At 49.6% G+C, this 19,952-nt stretch overlaps 8 protein-coding genes across 8 annotated transcripts; 4 read left to right on the top strand and 4 right to left on the bottom strand.

The window, feature by feature from the left end:
* Positions 1 to 590: 590 nt before the first annotated feature.
* LOC113843064 (histone H2B 1/2/3/4/6) lies at positions 591 to 3,708 on the bottom strand. Its single transcript, XM_038166744.2, has 2 exons — positions 3,530 to 3,708; positions 591 to 1,354 (listed from the first exon to the last, which is right to left on the bottom strand). The coding sequence occupies exon 2, from the start codon at positions 1,019 to 1,021 to the stop codon at positions 641 to 643; it is 381 nt and encodes a 126-aa protein (XP_038022672.1). The 5' UTR covers positions 1,022 to 1,354; positions 3,530 to 3,708; the 3' UTR covers positions 591 to 640.
* A 402-nt stretch (positions 3,709 to 4,110) lies between these two features.
* LOC119713606 (histone H4) lies at positions 4,111 to 4,561 on the top strand. The gene has a single exon (XM_038167284.2). The coding sequence runs from the start codon at positions 4,149 to 4,151 to the stop codon at positions 4,458 to 4,460; it is 312 nt and encodes a 103-aa protein (XP_038023212.1). The 5' UTR covers positions 4,111 to 4,148; the 3' UTR covers positions 4,461 to 4,561.
* An 847-nt stretch (positions 4,562 to 5,408) lies between these two features.
* Positions 5,409 to 6,801, bottom strand: LOC113843048 (histone H3). The gene has a single exon (XM_038166278.2). The coding sequence runs from the start codon at positions 5,867 to 5,869 to the stop codon at positions 5,459 to 5,461; it is 411 nt and encodes a 136-aa protein (XP_038022206.1). The 5' UTR covers positions 5,870 to 6,801; the 3' UTR covers positions 5,409 to 5,458.
* LOC140002188 (histone H3) lies at positions 6,788 to 7,289 on the top strand. Its single transcript, XM_072035966.1, has one exon. The coding sequence runs from the start codon at positions 6,831 to 6,833 to the stop codon at positions 7,239 to 7,241; it is 411 nt and encodes a 136-aa protein (XP_071892067.1). The 5' UTR covers positions 6,788 to 6,830; the 3' UTR covers positions 7,242 to 7,289.
* An 862-nt stretch (positions 7,290 to 8,151) lies between these two features.
* LOC101796976 (histone H4) lies at positions 8,152 to 8,603 on the bottom strand. The gene has a single exon (XM_038167241.2). It carries the CDS (start codon positions 8,562 to 8,564, stop codon positions 8,253 to 8,255), a length of 312 nt encoding a protein of 103 aa, XP_038023169.1. The 5' UTR covers positions 8,565 to 8,603; the 3' UTR covers positions 8,152 to 8,252.
* An 8,354-nt stretch (positions 8,604 to 16,957) lies between these two features.
* Positions 16,958 to 17,700, bottom strand: LOC113843058 (histone H2A-IV). Its single transcript, XM_038165866.2, has one exon. It carries the CDS (start codon positions 17,604 to 17,606, stop codon positions 17,217 to 17,219), a length of 390 nt encoding a protein of 129 aa, XP_038021794.1. The 5' UTR covers positions 17,607 to 17,700; the 3' UTR covers positions 16,958 to 17,216.
* Positions 17,701 to 17,901: 201 nt separating this feature from the next.
* LOC101797338 (histone H2B 8) lies at positions 17,902 to 18,417 on the top strand. Its single transcript, XM_005012168.6, has one exon. The coding sequence runs from the start codon at positions 17,961 to 17,963 to the stop codon at positions 18,339 to 18,341; it is 381 nt and encodes a 126-aa protein (XP_005012225.1). The 5' UTR covers positions 17,902 to 17,960; the 3' UTR covers positions 18,342 to 18,417.
* Positions 18,418 to 19,168: 751 nt separating this feature from the next.
* LOC140002187 (histone H3) lies at positions 19,169 to 19,952 on the top strand. The gene has a single exon (XM_072035960.1). The coding sequence runs from the start codon at positions 19,484 to 19,486 to the stop codon at positions 19,892 to 19,894; it is 411 nt and encodes a 136-aa protein (XP_071892061.1). The 5' UTR covers positions 19,169 to 19,483; the 3' UTR covers positions 19,895 to 19,952.

The following is a 19,952-nucleotide window of genomic DNA, read 5'->3' as shown; positions in this document are numbered from 1 at the left end:
AAAACGAGGGTGAAGAATTCCTCCCCCTGTCTAATGGGCTAAGCACAACACCATTAGATAGTAATGAGGGGAGGGGAAACTAAGGAGGGCACGCTGTGACATATGGAGCGAAAAGGAACGGCTGGAAAACCTCTTTCAGTATGTGCTTCCCACTCTATTGTTTGTGACCTAAGTAGGTAAAAAATAGGACTTTTATTCTATAGGTGAACATTTGTAGGGTACATAAAGCAAACTACAGCACCAACTAGGACTTAATTGCAGTAACACTTAGAAGTACAAATCCTTAGAAATTAGAACAATTATCACAGCAGTATAGATGAAGTACTTACCGTCCCCAACAACTGAGTTTCAATAGCTAGCAAAAACTGCATCAGAACTCGCCCAAATCAATAGCATGCAACTGCTTCAGCCTATCAAATGTTATTCAGTACTTCTAGTAGAAGCTTAATTCTTACCTATATTCACAACTTTTCTCTCTTGAAAATGAAGTGAAATGATTAACATCACCTGCCATAAGAAATTAAGTACTTCCACAGTTGATTGCACACCTCTCACAGAAACCAGCAATACAGCTCTTTTACTCGAGCAAGTTGGTGGCTCTTAAAAGAGCCTTTGGGTTAAAAACAGGATCCGCGGCGCTCTACTTGGAGCTGGTGTACTTGGTGACCGCCTTGGTGCCCTCTGACACGGCGTGCTTGGCCAGCTCGCCGGGCAGCAGCAGCCGCACGGCCGTCTGGATCTCCCGCGACGTGATGGTCGAGCGCTTGTTGTAGTGCGCCAGGCGCGACGCCTCGCCGGCGATGCGCTCGAAGATGTCGTTGACGAAGGAGTTCATGATGCCCATGGCCTTGGACGAGATGCCCGTGTCGGGGTGCACCTGCTTCAGCACCTTGTACACGTAGATCGAGTAGCTCTCCTTGCGGCTCTTCTTGCGCTTCTTGTCGCCCTTTTTCTGGGTCTTGGTGACGGCTTTCTTGGAGCCCTTCTTGGGGGCGGGCGCAGACTTGGCTGGCTCAGGCATTGCGAACGTTCCCCCGTCCCTGCACAGCCCGGAGTGGCGGCCGAGGCGATTTCTCTCCTATTTATAGGGGCCATATGCAAATCGCTGGCTCCAGCTATCAGCGCCTCCATTGGATAACAGAGCCTGTGACGTCTCGCCTCGTACGAACATCTTTGTAATTGGTCGATGGCAAATCCCATGCTGCTATTGGTTAATGATTCAAATCCCTTCAACCAATCACGGTCAGCTCTTTCAATCGCATCGTTCTACGGCAGAGCTCGTCCTCCGCTGCCTGGAAGCGCGCCGCCTGGGGGGACGGCCGGGAACAGCCCCCAGCCGCCCCCAGGGGTCGGTCTGTGCATAGAGAAAGCGTGGTTATCGGTTATCTCCAGGAAAATTAAATTAAATTAAAATAAAATAAAATAAATTAAAATAAAATAAAATAAAATAAAATAAAATAAAATAAAATAAAATAAAATAAAATAAAATAAAATAAAATAAAATAAAATAAAATAAAATAAAATAAAATAAAATAAATCTGCAAGGCTACTTTTTTCCCCCTTTCTTCTTCAAAAAGAAGTATATCTGAAAATATCATTAATAATCTGCATTTGTAACAAACGTAAATTAAATACAACCTGAAAAGGTATAAAGGCTCTGGAATAATATTCATTGTTAGTAATGTTTGAAAGGTGGGGCCCTCACATCATGGTTCATATTTCAGAATGTTAAATGAGATTAAAGCTCTGATTTAATTTGTAAAAAAAAATCGTAATAAATATTAGAATAATTTGTTTCAAAACCGAAGATATTCCTAGTAATAAAATTGAAACCTGGATTTAAGATTAAGCTTTAAATTCATCGTGAATCAGAAATTCAGCTGCTTTCTTGTTGAGTTGACTTCACTGCCCAAGAGGAAAATAAAGTTGTTTAAACAGACTGAAATTATTTTATGATGTTAAGATTCCTGATTTGATGATATATGTGCATTATGACAGAGAAATTGTTATGTTTTATAGCAGTACTGTATATATTCAGAACAGGAGTATTTATGATTTTTAGAATTAAAGTATCACATAGCAACATTATAAATTACAATTTTAATTAATTCATGAGTAAGTTAGTGTTATAAACCACTTTTAAAGAAATTAAGTTAATTTTTTGGTTGGATGGAACTAGGGCTACATAGCTTAGTACATAAAAATAATACTATATATGTATATATATATATTCTTTTTGGAACCTTTAAGGGCCATTCAAATCCTAGATTTCTTGGTATCAGACAAATTGATTTATAGACCTATAAAAGAGACTTGTCTGGCATAGCTAAATGCAGATTAAAAAGGATTAGACTGCTAAAGTCATAACAAATCTAATCTTTCAAGGTTTGTCAGAATAGTGGGAAATATTCTGATGCAGCAATACAACATTCTGTACACATTATCAGAGTGTTACTGATTTTGCATTTTGCCTTTTACTCTGCTGTACAAAATTCTAGATGCACAAAGATTTTCAGCCTATGTCCAAAGTAGTGTTGTCTGAAGAGAGGGACCCAGGATGCCAGGGGGTTTGCTGTGCTGAACTTCTAAGCAAGGAGGGAAGCTTCACTCAGTTTCTGTGATGTTCAGGCTCTCAGATTTAACACCCATTCCCCCCACCCATGAACTCCCCTCATAAGGAACAAGTGGGCATAAAAATGGTTTGAAAACTACTGAGACACATTTGTCTAGTAATGGCAGTTCTCTTGTGAACATCTGCAGTGTTACGATGTCCAGAAGTCCAGACCTCAATGTACCAGTCTGGGGCAGTATAGCCCTAAGATCTCTGGTTTTGTCTCCACAACACATTTTGTTACAATGCTCTGAAAGAGAAAATTTAGTGTAACATTTCATAAACATTCCCTATAACTTCAAAAGGACGCAGCATACCTTCGAACCACATTTAAGAAGTCTATTTTAAAGGATTTCGATAGTTATGACAGTTATTTTAGATGTTCAGACTGAAATATTAAACATGTGTTATATTTTGTATACATTGGCATCTATAGCTGCAAGGTTTCTATCTTTATTAGCTATTGACTGTCACTATTGTCTAAAGACGATAAAGCTATTTAAAGTATGAGTAAATTTCTAGAACATTTCTAGAGCATTTCTGTACTGAAAAAGACATAAAATGACAGAAAAGATAAAGAGGGAGGGTGAATTTATTCTCCATTTTCTGAGTTGAATAACATGTGAACACTTTAGTTTTCTAAAAATGATTATGATGCAAATAATTTAAATCATGTACTCTTCCCTGTCAGTGCAGTTGCATAACTGCAGTTAGAAAAGATACTGTGCTTTCTGTTCAGAAAGTACAAACATGAAGAAAAAAAGCAAAAGGAACACTTGGCAGTATTATGTGCCAACATTGTGTAGCTATCGATTTGGAAAGAGTATGAACATGGAAGTGAGCAAAGACAGACATGTTCTTAAAAGATTTCGAAGCAACGTACATATTTCCATGGGTACATTAACTTCAAACACAAACCTGTTCCTTCACCAGCCCCACAGTCCCAAATAAGCGCCGTGTTTCATCATACAGAGATGTGGCAGATAAAAGCAAACAACTCTCCGACACACAGGCACACGAGAACGCACACACGCCCCCGAAACGAAACGTAAGAGGCGACTCTCCTTAGGACAGGCTGAGGTTTTAACCCGAGAGCGCGGGCGCGGCTGCCCCCGGCCCCGGGCCCTTTGTGTGAGCGCCGCGAAATGGCGGCGGGGCGCGGGCGGGGAGCGGCGCCGCCATTGGCTGGGATTTGGTGCAGGGCCGCGGCCGCGGGGCCCGGGTCCCCCAGCGGCTGCGGGGAAGGCGAGGCGGGCGCCGGGAGGCCGGGCCGGGCCGAGAGGCGGACGGGGCCCCGCCGTGCCCGGGCCGGGCCGGGCCGAGCTGAGCCGAGGCAGCAGCGGCGGGGCCGTCGCCTCCCGGGGCCGCCCCGCGGCGCCCGCCCCCTGTCGGAGGCGCCCCGGGGCGGAGGCGCGGAGGAGAGCCCGCCCCTGCCCTGCCCCGCCGCAGTCCTCAACCAGGTCGGACCGCCGGCAATATAGGGGAGCGCGGGCGGCCGTTCCCGCCACTCGCTGTTGGGGCAGAGCGCGGCGGCACCATGTCCGGCAGAGGCAAGGGCGGGAAGGGGCTCGGCAAGGGGGGCGCCAAGCGGCACCGCAAGGTGCTGCGCGACAACATCCAGGGCATCACCAAGCCGGCCATCCGGCGCCTGGCGCGGCGCGGCGGCGTCAAGCGCATCTCGGGGCTCATCTACGAGGAGACGCGCGGCGTGCTCAAGGTCTTCCTGGAGAACGTGATCCGCGACGCCGTCACCTACACCGAGCACGCCAAGCGCAAGACGGTCACGGCCATGGACGTGGTCTACGCCCTCAAGCGCCAGGGACGCACCCTCTACGGCTTCGGCGGCTAAACTCGTCGTAGGTTAGGACTCGCTTTTACCAAACACAAAGGCTCTTTTCAGAGCCACCTAAGCTTTCAAGAGAAGGGCGTTAATCACTGCTCGCACACGTACTGCTCGTAGTGTCGTGATGTACTTCACTAGGGAGAAAAAGAGGGCGGCTGGGTTCTCCTGTCATGGTCCGGGATCATCTGCCCCTTGCCAATGCCCCGGTCTTTATCTCTCCTCCCTTCTAAGCAGCAGGAAAGCTTGCACTCGGGGACGCGGGGGGGGCTGCCCCTCTTGCACTCTCCTGCAAAGTGTGCGCGGAGAGCTGATGGAAGGCTTGACTCGCTCGTGCGGTTCGCTGGGCTCGAGGAAAGAATCCCTCGGCTCCAGCTCTGGCCTCTGCCATTCTCCCCCAACAGCCGCTTCCCCTCTCCCAAGGGTCCGACGTGGGGTGGGGAGGAAAGGGAAACCAGCGGTGCGGGGAACAAGCGCTATTGCGAGCCGCGTCTCTGCTACTGCCCTCAGAGCGGGGAGGCTCATGAAATGGCGGGGCTCTGTGTCCTCCCGTCCGGTCCCTACGCGGGGAGGCGGGTGGGGGGGGCATAGAAGCGGCCACCATCGCCCGTGGCGCCCCAGGGACAGGGGAGGAAGGAAGCGGCACGCCCTCAGCAAAACCCGCTTCGCTTATTGCCCTCCTCCCGCTCGCTGCCTGAAAGGCTTCCTGCCGGTTCCCCGGGCTCGTCTCCCCCTTCGCCCCCCTCTCCCTGCCCCCCCCCCCCCCGCTCCGGCAGTTTGAAATAAAAAATCAAGGAGACCCCCCCACCACACGAGGGGAGGAGGCGCCAACTAAACACAGCTTGCGAGCCGCATCCCTCCCAGCTCCTTTGTCTCCCACCGTCAGAAAAAAGCCCTTGCACGAATCATCGCGCGCCTGCCGCCAAAACGGAGATTCAGCTCTCTCTGGTGGCCGTGTGGTGGCTCTTAAAAGAGCCTTTGGGTTTGGTGGTCGAGGGGCAGCAGCCTCAGGCGCGCTCCCCGCGGATGCGGCGGGCGAGCTGGATGTCCTTGGGCATGATGGTGACGCGCTTGGCGTGGATGGCGCACAGGTTGGTGTCCTCGAAGAGCCCCACCAGGTAGGCCTCGCTCGCCTCCTGCAGCGCCATCACGGCCGAGCTCTGGAAGCGCAGGTCGGTCTTGAAGTCCTGCGCGATCTCGCGCACCAGCCGCTGGAAGGGCAGCTTGCGGATCAGCAGCTCCGTCGACTTCTGGTAGCGGCGGATCTCGCGCAGCGCCACCGTGCCGGGCCGGTAGCGGTGCGGCTTCTTCACGCCGCCCGTGGCCGGCGCGCTCTTGCGGGCCGCCTTGGTGGCCAGCTGCTTGCGGGGCGCCTTCCCGCCCGTCGACTTACGCGCCGTCTGCTTTGTGCGCGCCATCTCCGGTCTCTGAGCCTTTCCTTGGGAAAAGAAAGAGCAAGCGCTGCCGGCTCTTATTTATAGGAGGTGTCCCCTCCTCCTCGCCTGAGATTGGCCGACAAAGCGATGCGTGTAATTGGTTAACTCGGAGCATTCCTCAATGCCTCACGGTGCGGTGAAGATGTGCTCGGTCCATCCATTTCTAAAGGGAGCCAATTGTACATTTTTAACGTCTATTTACTTCCCAGAAAGAAGGACTTTTTTTTAATCTTCCTTTTTCTAATATTCCTTTTTGTGCCTGTGTGTGAATTGTCGTTGTTGTGTATACTTGTGTACATGGAAAGAAAAAAGAATGGATGTAGTACAAGAAAAGTGCATTGCCGTAACAATCTTTATTGTTGAAATTCAAATAAAACGATCGGTTAGGAAAAAATTTCTTAGCCGTAACAACAAAACAGAAGCAGGTAAGGTATTTATTACTTCAGTTTTGCAATGTAGAATTGAAAAAGCATTGATTTCCTGTCTTGTAAACATGGAAAATAGTACATATATACCTGCTTAAGGGCTTATAAAACGTAAATATAGAGGAAAATAGCTTAAAATAAGTAAAAAAAAAATATAATGTGCTTTACTCTGAGGATATTTTTACTGCTCTTCGGTAGCAGATTTCTTCCAAGGGCTAAATGGGGAACATCAGAATATTATTGAAATCTGAACGTGACCATTAATGTAGAGAAATAATTAAAAGGAAATGTTTCTAGAAGAACGAAAGCCGAAAAATCAAGCCTACGATTTAGCGATTAAAGAGCATTAGCCAGAACACAATGGGGTTAACGCGGGATTTTCAAAATGGCCCAATGAGCTCGATGCTTCCCATCAGCCAATGGAGAGGAAGCGAGAGGTATAAAAGGGGGTCTGGCAGCGCGGCAGCTCACTGCTCGTCTTCTGCGGCTTTATCAGGCTCTGAGGCGGACGCTGAGCGATGGCGCGCACAAAGCAGACGGCGCGTAAGTCGACGGGCGGGAAGGCGCCCCGCAAGCAGCTGGCCACCAAGGCGGCCCGCAAGAGCGCGCCGGCCACGGGCGGCGTGAAGAAGCCGCACCGCTACCGGCCCGGCACGGTGGCGCTGCGCGAGATCCGCCGCTACCAGAAGTCGACGGAGCTGCTGATCCGCAAGCTGCCCTTCCAGCGGCTGGTGCGCGAGATCGCGCAGGACTTCAAGACCGACCTGCGCTTCCAGAGCTCGGCCGTGATGGCGCTGCAGGAGGCGAGCGAGGCCTACCTGGTGGGGCTCTTCGAGGACACCAACCTGTGCGCCATCCACGCCAAGCGCGTCACCATCATGCCCAAGGACATCCAGCTCGCCCGCCGCATCCGCGGGGAGCGCGCCTGAGGCTGCTGCTCCTCGACCACCAAACCCAAAGGCTCTTTTAAGAGCCACCACACGGCCACCAGAGAGAGCTGAATCTCCGTTTTGGCGGCAGGCGCGCGATGATTCGTGCAAGGGCTCTTTTCCGACGGTGGGAGACAAAGCAGCTGGGAGGGATGCGGTTCGCAAGCTGTGTTTAGTTGGCGCCCCCTCCCCTCGTGTGGGGGGGGGGGTCTCCTTGATTTTTTATTTCAAACTGCCCGGAGGGGGGGGGCAGGGAGAGGGGGGCGAAGGGGGAGACGAGCCCGGGGAGCCGGCAGGAAGCCTTTCAGGCAGCGAGCGGGAGGAGGGCAATAAGCAAAGCGGGTTTCGCTGAGGGCGTGCCGCTTCCTTCCTCCCCTGTCGCTGGGGCACCACGAGCGATGGTGGCCGCTTCTATTCCCCAGCCCCCCCCACGCACCTCTCCGCGTAGGGACCGGACGGGAGGACACAGAGCCCCGCCATTTCATGAGCCTCCCGCTTGAGGCTGCTGCTCTGAGGGCGGTAGCAGAGACGCGGCTCGCAATAGCGCTTGTTCCCCGCACCGCTGGTTTCCCTTCCCTCCCCGCCCCACGTCGGACCCTTGGGAGAGGGGAAGCGGCTGTTGGGGGAGAATGGCAGAGGCCAGAGCTGGAGCCGAGGGATTCTTTCCTCGAGCCCAGCGAACCGCACGAGCGAGTCAAGCCTTCCATCAGCTCTCCGCGCACACTTTGCAGGAGAGTGCAAGAGGGGCAGCCCCCCCCGCGTCCCCGAGTGCAAGCTTTCCTGCTGCTTAGAAGGGAGGAGAGATAAAGACCGGGGCATTGGCAAGGGGCAGATGATCCCGGACCATGACAGGAGAACCCAGCCGCCCTCTTTTTCTCCCTAGTGAAGTACATCACGACACTACGAGCAGTACGTGTGCGAGCAGTGATTAACGCCCTTCTCTTGAAAGCTTAGGTGGCTCTGAAAAGAGCCTTTGTGTTTGGTAAAAGCGAGTCCTAACCTACGACGAGTTTAGCCGCCGAAGCCGTAGAGGGTGCGTCCCTGGCGCTTGAGGGCGTAGACCACGTCCATGGCCGTGACCGTCTTGCGCTTGGCGTGCTCGGTGTAGGTGACGGCGTCGCGGATCACGTTCTCCAGGAAGACCTTGAGCACGCCGCGCGTCTCCTCGTAGATGAGCCCCGAGATGCGCTTGACGCCGCCGCGCCGCGCCAGGCGCCGGATGGCCGGCTTGGTGATGCCCTGGATGTTGTCGCGCAGCACCTTGCGGTGCCGCTTGGCGCCCCCCTTGCCGAGCCCCTTCCCGCCCTTGCCTCTGCCGGACATGGTGCCGCCGCGCTCTGCCCCAACAGCGAGTGGCGGGAACGGCCGCCCGCGCTCCCCTATATTGCCGGCGGTCCGACCTGGTTGAGGACTGCGGCGGGGCAGGGCAGGGGCGGGCTCTCCTCCGCGCCTCCGCCCCGGGGCGCCTCCGACAGGGGGCGGGCGCCGCGGGGCGGCCCCGGGAGGCGACGGCCCCGCCGCTGCTGCCTCGGCTCAGCTCGGCCCGGCCCGGCCCGGGCACGGCGGGGCCCCGTCCGCCTCTCGGCCCGGCCCGGCCTCCCGGCGCCCGCCTCGCCTTCCCCGCAGCCGCTGGGGGACCCGGGCCCCGCGGCCGCGGCCCTGCACCAAATCCCAGCCAATGGCGGCGCCGCTCCCCGCCCGCGCCCCGCCGCCATTTCGCGGCGCTCACACAAAGGGCCCGGGCCGGGGGCAGCCGCGCCCGCGCTCTCGGGTTAAAACCTCAGCCTGTCTTAAGGAGACTCCCTCGGGGGTCTCCCGTCAGCACGCGTCGGCCCCGGCCCCTTCTCCAGAGGGCAGGCGGTGCAGAGCCGCCGAGCCCCGGGTGCGCACACGCTGTGTGACTTTGGCCCTCTTTCTTCCTAGTTATACTTACCGGGAATATACATTTCGGGGTATTCTCCTGTGTTCTTGAAAAATCATCGATTAACTTGTATTCCAGACGTTGAGAACATACCGTTTAATTCTTTCAAAGACTATTCTCTGTCATGCCTGGTTAGTTACAGTATTAAGGTCTCCATATATCCCACGCTTGGGTATATATCTATATATTTACTGTATTGTTCCCTAAAAAGGTCTCTACTACTATAATCTTGAACATAAACAGTTCATGTTTGTTTTTCATGTTAATTTCATAACTCTTTTCCTTTCAGGTACTGTATTTGTATTTCCTATTTTTTTATCCTTTTACATTTATTTTTCCTGAACTTAACCATATATTGGCCAACACTAGGCTTGTCAGTGTTTCTCACATTTTCCTGTTCTAGTGTAAGAGTGCTATGAAAAGCAATGAAATTGTATCCATTTTTTTAAACCATGTAGCACAAGATTGAATATTTTTTTCTCACATCCCCTAGATTTTCTGGAGTCTTTCTTTTTGAGACTTTCATAAAGTTTGAGAAATTATCAGTGTTATTTCATATTATTAGTATCTTCCTTAATTAAGTTTAATCAGTTGTTGTGGTTTAACCCAGTTGGCAGCTAAACACCACACAGCCGTTCACTCACCGTCCCCCCTCCTCTCTGGGATGGGGGAGAGAAACGGGAAAGTGAAGCCTGTGAGCTGAGATAAAGACAGTTTATTAAGACAGAAAAATAATAATAACAATAATGATGCTAATAGTACTACTACTAATAACGTGTACGAAACAAGTGATGCACAATGCAATTGCTCACCACCTGCTGACCAATGCCCAGTCTGTCGCCGAGCAGCCGACCCCCCCCCCCCCCCGGCTAGCCAACCCTATATCTTGTTCAGCATGATGCCCTATGGTGTGGAATACCCCTTTGGCCAGGTTGGGTCAGCTGTCCTGGCTCTGTCCCCTCCCAGCTCCTGCTGCACCCCCAGCCTGTCCGCTGGCATGACAGAGCGAGGAGCTGAAAAGCCCTTGGCTTGGTGCTCTGCAACAATTAAAACATCAGCATGTTATCAGCACTCTTCTCATCCTAACCTACAACATAGCACCCTACCAGCTACTAGGAAGAAAATTATGTCCTAACTGAAACCAGGACATCAGTAAATGGAGTATTAAACTTTCCTGGATGAATTAAATATCTCCTAATGTGACATATTGGTCTTGTATTCCACGCCCAGTGTTTACCCTTTACTCCTGGTGGTTCTTTTGTATGGAGTTTGGTACTCATAGACCCCAATAAGTTGTTATTAAGCTATGAACTACCTATTTGTCATTTTTATAGGTCAGCTTTCCCTGTTAGTCAGAACAGAATGGAGACAGTAATTAGTTCTGTTATCCTCTTCCTGATCAGGCAGCATCAGTTGGAAGAGGCTTTAGCTGTCTCTCAGACATGGTAAGGCAGCCAGAGAAAACAGTTGGAACAGTCTGGGAGAGGGCAGGAAAGGAGAGAGAAAGCAGCTCTGCTCCTGTATGTCATAGCAGATCATAGCACTCATCTTCCCCTCTGCATCTGCTCTCAATCACGTCTTGCCATTCCCACTAATACTTCTGACCTTCCCAAAAGACAACCAACACTTCAAGGAGAAGACTGGTGAAATAATGTGAATTTCAACATTTTTTTTTCCAAATATCTACTCTCCTTGGGGTGTTGAGGAAACGTGTTTAGTTGTTATAAAGGAGCTCACCCCACAAATATGGAACATTGAAGATGTCAGTCTCTGCTCAGGCCATCAACCTACACCTCTGCACAGGTCATCTTCCATGAAACTGAAGACAGGTCTATAGTCAAAGCTGGAGGTTACCCATCAATATAAAGGAGAATCCTGCAGTTTGAGCCTGCTAGCTCAATATGCTTCTAGATTACAGATGGTCTGTCTTAGTTTTGGTCAGTTTAGCCCTCATTTCTGTTTTCCTTCAGGTAGACTAACCTGTTGGACCTGACAGCTGGACTTACAGCTCCCTGTGGGTTTGCCTATCCAAGTGTAGAGCAGCAACTCTTTTCAGGAGTGAATTTGCCTCTGGGCTCTACCTGCATCTGCATGCTGAAGACCACCGCTATGTTCAAAGTCATTTCCCTCTAGGTAGAAACTAGAAATGCTTGTGCAGTGAGGATCATGACATCTCCTATCCCAAGCCCAATGGGGTTCTTCTCTGACAGAGCTTTATAAGTCTTGCTAAAAAAAATAATCCTATCTTAATAATCCTTTTTTTTTTTTTTTTTTTTTTTTTTTTTTTTTTTGTTCTAGCTTATTGCCATGGAAGTAAAATGTAACCAGGAGGTAAAGGTGCAATAGGGAGGGACAGCATGCAACAACTTATTACCGCATGAAACAAGTTTTAACATTAAAAAAAAAAAAAGTATGCATGTGTTTATTACTGATGCATAAAAAAATCCTGTCACATCTGCAGACAATTAATGCATGGTTAAATAAATCATTTGTTCAATGCTCAGAAGCGCTAAACAAAAATAATTTGAATGTCAAGAATCACTGGAAGAGTAACAGAGAGCAAACCAGAGCATACAGTATCTTTGTACCATAGAAACCTTTTATAAAATAGATGCACCTTAGTTAATTGTGTACATTTTTGTTTAAAATTAAATTAAAATATTTTTTTAAAGTGTAGTGGAATCGGAAAAGAAAGTTCTGGGAGATGTAATTAAGATGATTTAAGGGTCTGAAATGGCTTCCATACAGGGACCTACTTGAGACTAGGACAATTTCAGGACATAGACAACTATTGGGTGAAGATGGTTTTACTTATCTCCTTTACTGTTTATAATGTCATTAGTTAAATCTGTCAGTTCAGTGAGGTCTATTTTAACATCTAAAGTTAGTTAACAAGCAAAAAGTTACAGAGGCCCAAAGAGCTGTCTATGCATTGCAGGTTTCCTTGAACAAATAGACTCCCTGTCTTTTTCCAAGGAAGGAAGAGCTGAATGTGGTGAGTGAAAAGTTGAGGATGGATCTCTCTCTCCCCGCTACAGAAATAAATTCTGAAGAATGCAGCTGTTTGCATAACTGTGAACACTTCCTGCTGGTTCCCGCAGGCATTTCTGTGTTTCTCACACAAACCACATGGGCAAGCAATGGAAACAGAGGAAAGCTGCAGCATTTCTAGCAGGAGGGAAGGAGCTGGTTTTGGTTTGAAATCCTTCCCCTTGTATCAAAGAGCAGTATCATTCATATGCAGAGTGCAGACTTGACCAGTCAAATTCTTAAGGAAGTGCCTTTCTTCCTACTATTTCTTAATAAAAATGCCATCCAGGAAGGAAAAGATTTGTCCACCTTGGCCTGCTTAAGACGGTATGGTTGTTTTTGCACTGTAGTCAGACATCAGGTTTTCTAATACAGAATGACCATGGGGGAAAACGCTGTAACGCAGACTCCTTACAGAAGCAGTTTTTCAAGCAGATTGGAGCATTGTTTGCTCTCAGCTGCAGAACCAAAACAATATTTTGTAAGAGGGCAAGGTGATAACCCTGAGTGCTCCTTGGCTGTTTACGCAGAGCAGCAGCCACCATACAAAGAAAACGCGGTTTAAGTAAGACCAAAGCTCGATCCCAGAAACACGAGAGGCATTCAAAGCACGGGCTGCTTTTAACAGCTGCCTTCTGCTGCAAGGAAGGGGGCTGCCCCCCCCTCCGCCCCCCACGCCCTTCGGCGCTTTGCTACCCCGCCGGGAGGTGACCGAGATGAGAACGAGCCGGGGAAGAGAGCGCCGGGGGGGCGGGGGGCAAGGAACAGGACGGGAGGGAGGGAGAGGAGAGAGGAGGAGAAAGAGGAGAAGGAGGGCGGGCAGCTCCTGCCCGGGCGGGATTGGACAGAAATTGCTGCAGCGCCGGGCTGGGGCCGCGCTCCAGGGGCAGGGGCCCCGCACCGCGACCCCCCCGCCCGGCTGTGCTACAGCGATCCTAGGGATCCTAGGGACCTGCGACGATGCCGAGCGTACAGAGCGACGCACGATGCGTTAGCTGCGTTTTATTACACCGATCCGCCTTTTGTGTTACTGTTGGATACACTCGGAGCGTTTATTTTTTACTACAAAGGCAGATTTTCTGTTGTGCTTGTGCAGCTACAAAGTAATTGGCTTTCAGACCCCAATCCTCCCATTCAGATTTCCTGAATTCAGAGGCACTGACTGAAATTACTACGTGAATGAAGTCACATGATTTCCTTTCGTGTTTACCAATCAGTCCTGTACCATATATCTCAGAGAAATTAGTAATATCAATAACTTGTTTTCATCCCCTTTGCTGTCTAAGCAGGACGGTTTTCAAGGGCTCACAAACAGTAATGTAGTGATGATATTATTCAGAAAGTGTCTGCATTACAGCAGAACTGAGAGATATTTCTACCTGATTATATCTTGATTTGCTATGTGCAGTTGCAGAAAGGTACTAAAAGAGTTAAATATTTGAGTGAAGAGGTTTGAGAGGAATCAATGAAAAAATCTGCGAGTATTTATGTTTTGTATAAACTGTCACATGGTCACAGCATTAAATAAGATTTACACAATTTCACCGACTTACCCTCAACAACATACAATTCATTCAATTATTTTTTGTTCGAATTGGGGGAATTCTCTAACTTGCCTACACACTTAGAAAATAGCATAGGCCGAAGCAACGTCTCCTCATGAAAGGCAGGAAAACATAAATAAATAAAAATCACACCTTCCTCTAATGGAAAACTGTTTAGAAGTAAGGGAGCTTGGATTATATCTTTTCACTGTGGTTAGGTTAACCAAAATGTGAATTTTCTTTTATTCCTTTATTGTTTTCCTTATTTGTCTACATACTAGTAAATGTTTGTGCAACCAAGTATGGTTTCTTTTTTGATATCATTTTGCTTACTATCTTTACTATCTAAAAAAATATCTATGAAGTAACTACAGGGACCTATAAAGCAACTATAGGTTGAATAACACCCTTTGAGGCCAGGCTATCTGAGAGATGGCATCACCTATGCTATGCTATACATTCTTATGCTCTAAATCATAAAGATATGCTTTGTATGGACTTAAAAGTCAAAAGATTAGGTGTGTCTGTGGCTGTTGCTTTTTTTCCCCATGACTACCAGTACCTGTGATGAATCATTCTTAAATAACAGGTTTCCTCTTTTATGTAGAAATACTTCCATACTTTAGGCTGGCTGAATAGCTGGTAAAGACATTTTGGGAGGGATCCAAATAAAATAGAAATTCTGCATATGAACTGACATTTTTCTAAATAGTACTTTTTTTTTTTTTTTTTTTTTTTTGTCATTCCATACATAAATAGCTGTTCTCATCCACTTCTCTTTTCTAATTTAAAATATCCATGACTTTTATGGAACTATTGTACAAGGGTAAAAATTGTATTAATCTAAACCAAGCATGTTAACACGAGGCAGAAGAACATATTGCCTTTCCACTTTAAATACAGATTGCCAAGAAAAACAAAAAAGAGAAAGTATAGCTGGCAGTTGTACGAAAAAATACCAGTTATGTTTTAGCTGTAGAATAGGGGCATTTGGAATATATAGGTCAGAGTATGCCTTAAATAGCTAATTAATAATTGTAAAATGCCATGATAGTGCTTTGGTGGCACATAAAATAGAACATTAGTCATAAAGTGCTATGAAAGAAAGCCATGATATTTATTTACTTCACTGCAAGGTAGAAGCACGGGTGGTAAGGCAAAGAACAAAATATTAGTTAGTGAATTATGACAACTAAGCGGAAATACTTTTTTAGCAAATAGAACATAAAAAATCTATTTCAGACTACATTTCAACCAAGACAAATGTAATTTGAAAACAATGTCAGAATACATGTGTTTTCAAAGGATGTTTCAAATATCTTTATGGAAAGATATCCTTCCTTCTTAAGCTTCCAAGACAAGCAAAACAGAGGCTTTCTTGTCACGCACTTCAGCTTGAGCGAGCGTCGATTCTGAAAAGAGAGAAATGCTCCCTCCTCACACCGTGATTCCAAAGTAAAAATGAAAGGTAGGAGGCCTCGGTTTCAAACTTTGTTTTTCCCATAAGGCCCAATCAGCACCTTCTACAAATTAATGCTCTCCTTCAAGTTAATCTTATCACTTCCCACCCCCCATACTAAGAATCTACCAGGAGGTTATTCTGTTTAACACACTATATAAGAGAAACATATTATATTTAAAAAATCTGAAAGTTTTAAACCTAGTTCCAACCTCGAATTTACGCATAACTACAGTCCTGCAATTATTACGTTTTCAAAGTTCAACTTTTCAGGAGAACCACTTTAAAAGTAGGAGAAAAAAATCACAAATCAAAGCTGGGCATTGATTAAGTAATAACCGGTTAAAAACAACCCCGCAATTGTCATCATGTTTCCAAGCAACACTTTTGAGCATCACAGATTAACACATCGCCACAAGTGACCCGCTCCTCCTCCTCCTGAGGGAGGACGCTGAAAAGAATAGCACGCTGTTTTCCTCCTTGTCTTTCTCAAGAGCCGCTTTTAGAGAACACAAAAAAACCTCCCCCAGGCCTCACTCTGCCCAGTGGAGCCTCACTCAGAGCCTCCTACAGCTTCCGGACCTTGCATTCCAAGGCTGTCCTTCGGACAGCTTTATTTTCTTGCGCATAAAACATTACTGAATAAAAAAAACTATATATATAAATTGCTTTGCCTGTGTCTGCCTAACAAAGCGGAACATGCAGGGTCCATTACAGTGGAAGAAAAAAAAAATAAAAAAACATATATATATATAAGTATATATATATGTATGTTCCGGAAAAACACAGAGTGGAGAGCCACAGCAAGGCAAAATCCAAATCCCCGAGGCGCGAACAGTGGGAGGCTCCTCCTTGCGGATACCAGCTTCTGGCTGATTTCACTTGTTTATCTTCCTCCTCCAGTTTTAATCCTGTCTCTGAGCGCGCCCAAGACCACGCCCACTGCCGTCAGGAAAGCAGTCAAGAGCCTTAAGTGAGTGCAGCTGCCAAGCCCAAACAGAAAGCAGTAGCAGCAAAGTATCTGGCCAAGGCAGCAAGGCCCAAAGCAGCCAAGGCAAGAAATGGCCCAAGAAGATGTAAGGATATCAGAAGAGAAAACTTGCAGATAAAACCAAGAGCACCTTTAACAGCCAGCAATGCTGTTGGAGGGAACAGAACAGAAAAGAAAAGAAAATAAGCTGATATTTCAGTTTAAGCCCAGACATGTACATAACAATCCCCTACAGGAACTTATGCGGTGCAGGAAAGGACACTTCAGTCTATTTTACATGAACTCGAGATCCTCCATTACCTCCACTGCATTTCCAATATCATGTACTTGAACAGCCCCCCTGACCTTTAGAAGCTAAACCTGTGTTAGCTGTGAGATAGCATCCTGGTGAGGAACTTACAGATCTGTAAGTGTTGCCTGAGAGCTCTAGTAGCAATACATGGCAAGTTTAAAATTAAGAAACAAGAAAACAAACAAACAAACAAACAAACAAAAAAAAAAACAAAACAAAAAACAAAAGCAGGAAAGAAGAGGAGAAGGAAAAAAAAAAAAAGCCCATGGGAAGGACCCAGCGCAACCCGGGAGGCAGAGCGCCCCTTCCCGCCACGGGTTCGAAACTGGCGCGCTTCTCCCTGATTGGCCAGACCCGGCCACGCCCCCTCCCGCCGCCGGGGGTCCGCGGGGCTTTTCCGCTCGGAAACCGTGCGGTGCCCGCTGGGGCTGGGCTGGGCTTTGTCCCACGGCGTGCCCAGGGACGGAGCTTGGTGGTGGTCTTTTCGTCCCCCCCAACTTTATTGATTTATAGTAACTTGTTAGAGAAAAAAATTGAAGGGACTTGCAGAACAGAGCTGGTTCACTAAATATGGAGTTGCTGTTTAGGAGAACTCCCCCTGTATGCAAGTTTCCTGTTACATAAAATCTGTTTCCAAAGAAACAAGTGAACCCAGTACTTATACTTAGGTGTTCTGCTCTTTTTAGGAAGATGTGGGTGGCTCTGAAAAGAGCCTTTGGGTTGTTTGTTGCTACGGTTTTACTTGGCCTTGGCCTTGTGGCTGTCGGTCTTCTTGGGCAGCAGCACGGCCTGGATGTTGGGCAGCACCCCGCCCTGCGCGATGGTGACCTTGCCCAGCAGCTTGTTGAGCTCCTCGTCGTTGCGGATGGCCAGCTGCAGGTGGCGGGGGATGATGCGCGTCTTCTTGTTGTCGCGGGCCGCGTTGCCCGCCAGCTCCAGGATCTCGGCCGTCAGGTACTCCAGCACGGCCGCCAGGTACACCGGGGCGCCGGCGCCCACCCGCTCCGCGTAGTTGCCCTTGCGCAGCAGCCGGTGCACGCGGCCCACGGGGAACTGCAGCCCGGCCCGCGACGAGCGCGACTTGGCCTTGGCCCGCGCCTTCCCGCCCTGCTTCCCGCGGCCGGACATGTCTTCGGCTGAAGTTCGGAAATCGGCAAGGCCCGCAGAAGAGAGCAGGGAAGCAGCGAAATCCGGATGAGTAAAGCAAAAGCTTCCACCCGGCCTTTTTATCCCTTCCTTCTGGGCTTCCGCGGCACTTGTGATTGGCGGAGGCTGCGATTGCAGAGTTGGCCAATGGGAGCAGCGATGCGGCACAGGCCAATTGCGCGCCGGGAAAGGCTTTGACATCACCGACCCGGAGCGTCCAATGGAAGAGAACAGCCCTGAGCCGCCTCATTTGCATACCGCCCCTATAAATAGAGGCGCCGCCGCTATTGTATTTACGTCGTTCCTGCGGTAGACAGGTAGTGACAGACCCCTGAAATGCCGGAACCAGCCAAGTCCGCTCCCGCGCCCAAGAAGGGCTCCAAGAAAGCCGTCACCAAGACCCAGAAGAAGGGTGACAAGAAGCGTAGAAAGACCAGGAAGGAGAGCTACTCGATCTACGTGTACAAGGTGCTGAAGCAGGTGCACCCCGACACGGGCATCTCGTCCAAGGCCATGGGCATCATGAACTCCTTCGTCAACGACATCTTCGAGCGCATCGCTGGCGAGGCGTCGCGCCTGGCGCACTACAACAAGCGCTCGACCATCACCTCGCGGGAGATCCAGACGGCCGTGCGGCTGCTGCTGCCCGGCGAGCTGGCCAAGCACGCCGTGTCCGAGGGCACCAAGGCGGTCACCAAGTACACCAGCTCCAAGTAGAGCGCCGCGGATCCTGTTTTTAACCCAAAGGCTCTTTTCAGAGCCACCCACGTTTTCAGTAAAAGAGTGGTTCACACTTGTTCGTTTCGGTGAGTGGCACTGGTATATAGTATTAACTTTGTCTTCCAGATTAGGATGTTCCGATTAATAGGGGAAAAAATAATTCTTTGCTTGTGAGGAGAAAATGGGATTTCTAGTGGTGGATTTTTATATGACGTAACTGGGCTCTTTCAAGGACAGATGTATAAAGATAAGACTGAAAATCCAGTTCTAAGCGATTCAATATTTATCTTCTCATTAGTGCATTTATTTCAACTTTGGATTTTGGTAGTCATAGAGATACACACGGTATTCTCTGTCCCTCCGTTATGAAATAAACCATTTCGAATAAAGTGCCGCCGTCCCCTTTAAGCATCAGCTGCTCTTCCCAGGCGACTTGGCCGAACGCCACCGAGCGGGTTGTTTACTTAGGGTACTCCATGGGGATTATGCCGCATATGCGCGACCTTCGGCAAGGCAACACTGTTTCATGGGGGTTACCGAGCCACACAGAGCTGAAGATACAAAGTGCAGAGAGAAAAGTATCATTTTAACGAGCCTCGGGGATACCCCAAGTGTGTGGCGCAGATCCCTTTCCCGTTACTGTAATAAAATGAAAGAACCGCTGGGGAAAAAAAGGGAATCATCATCGCCTGAAATTAACAGGGAACGATAGAAGTAAACAGCAGGTCACGCCCGAGGAAAGTAACCAGGCGAGCGAGCGCGCTGTATCGAAGTGGGGGTCGCGCAGGATGCGTCGGGGGGGCGTAACGCGGGGGCTGGGGGCTGTACGGGACGGGGGCTGTACGGGACGGGGGCGGCGATGACCGCGCCTGGGTCAAACCGGCCGCGGGGTGAGGGGCGGCCGGGGCCGGGGCCGGGGGGGGCGAGAGCCGGGGCCGCGCAGGGGGGGGGCTGCGGGCGGGGAGCGGCCGTTACCTCCCCCCGCAGCGCGGGATTTTCAAACGCCCGCCGCAGACCAATGGAATCGGCGCCATCGTGGCAGCCAATCACAGCGCGGACGGGTCTATAAATAGCGGGTCCTGCAGCCGCACTCTCCCAAGCCCCTCGTCCTTCAGTGCCGGGAGGCTGCTCCGGGGGAGATGGCGCGCACGAAGCAGACGGCGCGTAAGTCGACGGGCGGGAAGGCGCCCCGCAAGCAGCTGGCCACCAAGGCGGCCCGCAAGAGCGCGCCGGCCACGGGCGGCGTGAAGAAGCCGCACCGCTACCGGCCCGGCACGGTGGCGCTGCGCGAGATCCGCCGCTACCAGAAGTCGACGGAGCTGCTGATCCGCAAGCTGCCCTTCCAGCGGCTGGTGCGCGAGATCGCGCAGGACTTCAAGACCGACCTGCGCTTCCAGAGCTCGGCCGTGATGGCGCTGCAGGAGGCGAGCGAGGCCTACCTGGTGGGGCTCTTCGAGGACACCAACCTGTGCGCCATCCACGCCAAGCGCGTCACCATCATGCCCAAGGACATCCAGCTCGCCCGCCGCATCCGCGGGGAGCGTGCTTAAGTTTCCAACAAAAGGATCTTTTGACTATCGAAAACCCAAAGGCTCTTTTAAGAGCCAC

Source organism: Anas platyrhynchos, chromosome 1 (assembly GCF_047663525.1).
Source record: "Anas platyrhynchos isolate ZD024472 breed Pekin duck chromosome 1, IASCAAS_PekinDuck_T2T, whole genome shotgun sequence".
NCBI lineage: Eukaryota > Metazoa > Chordata > Aves > Anseriformes > Anatidae > Anas > Anas platyrhynchos.
This window is presented reverse-complemented; position numbering and strand designations above follow the sequence as displayed.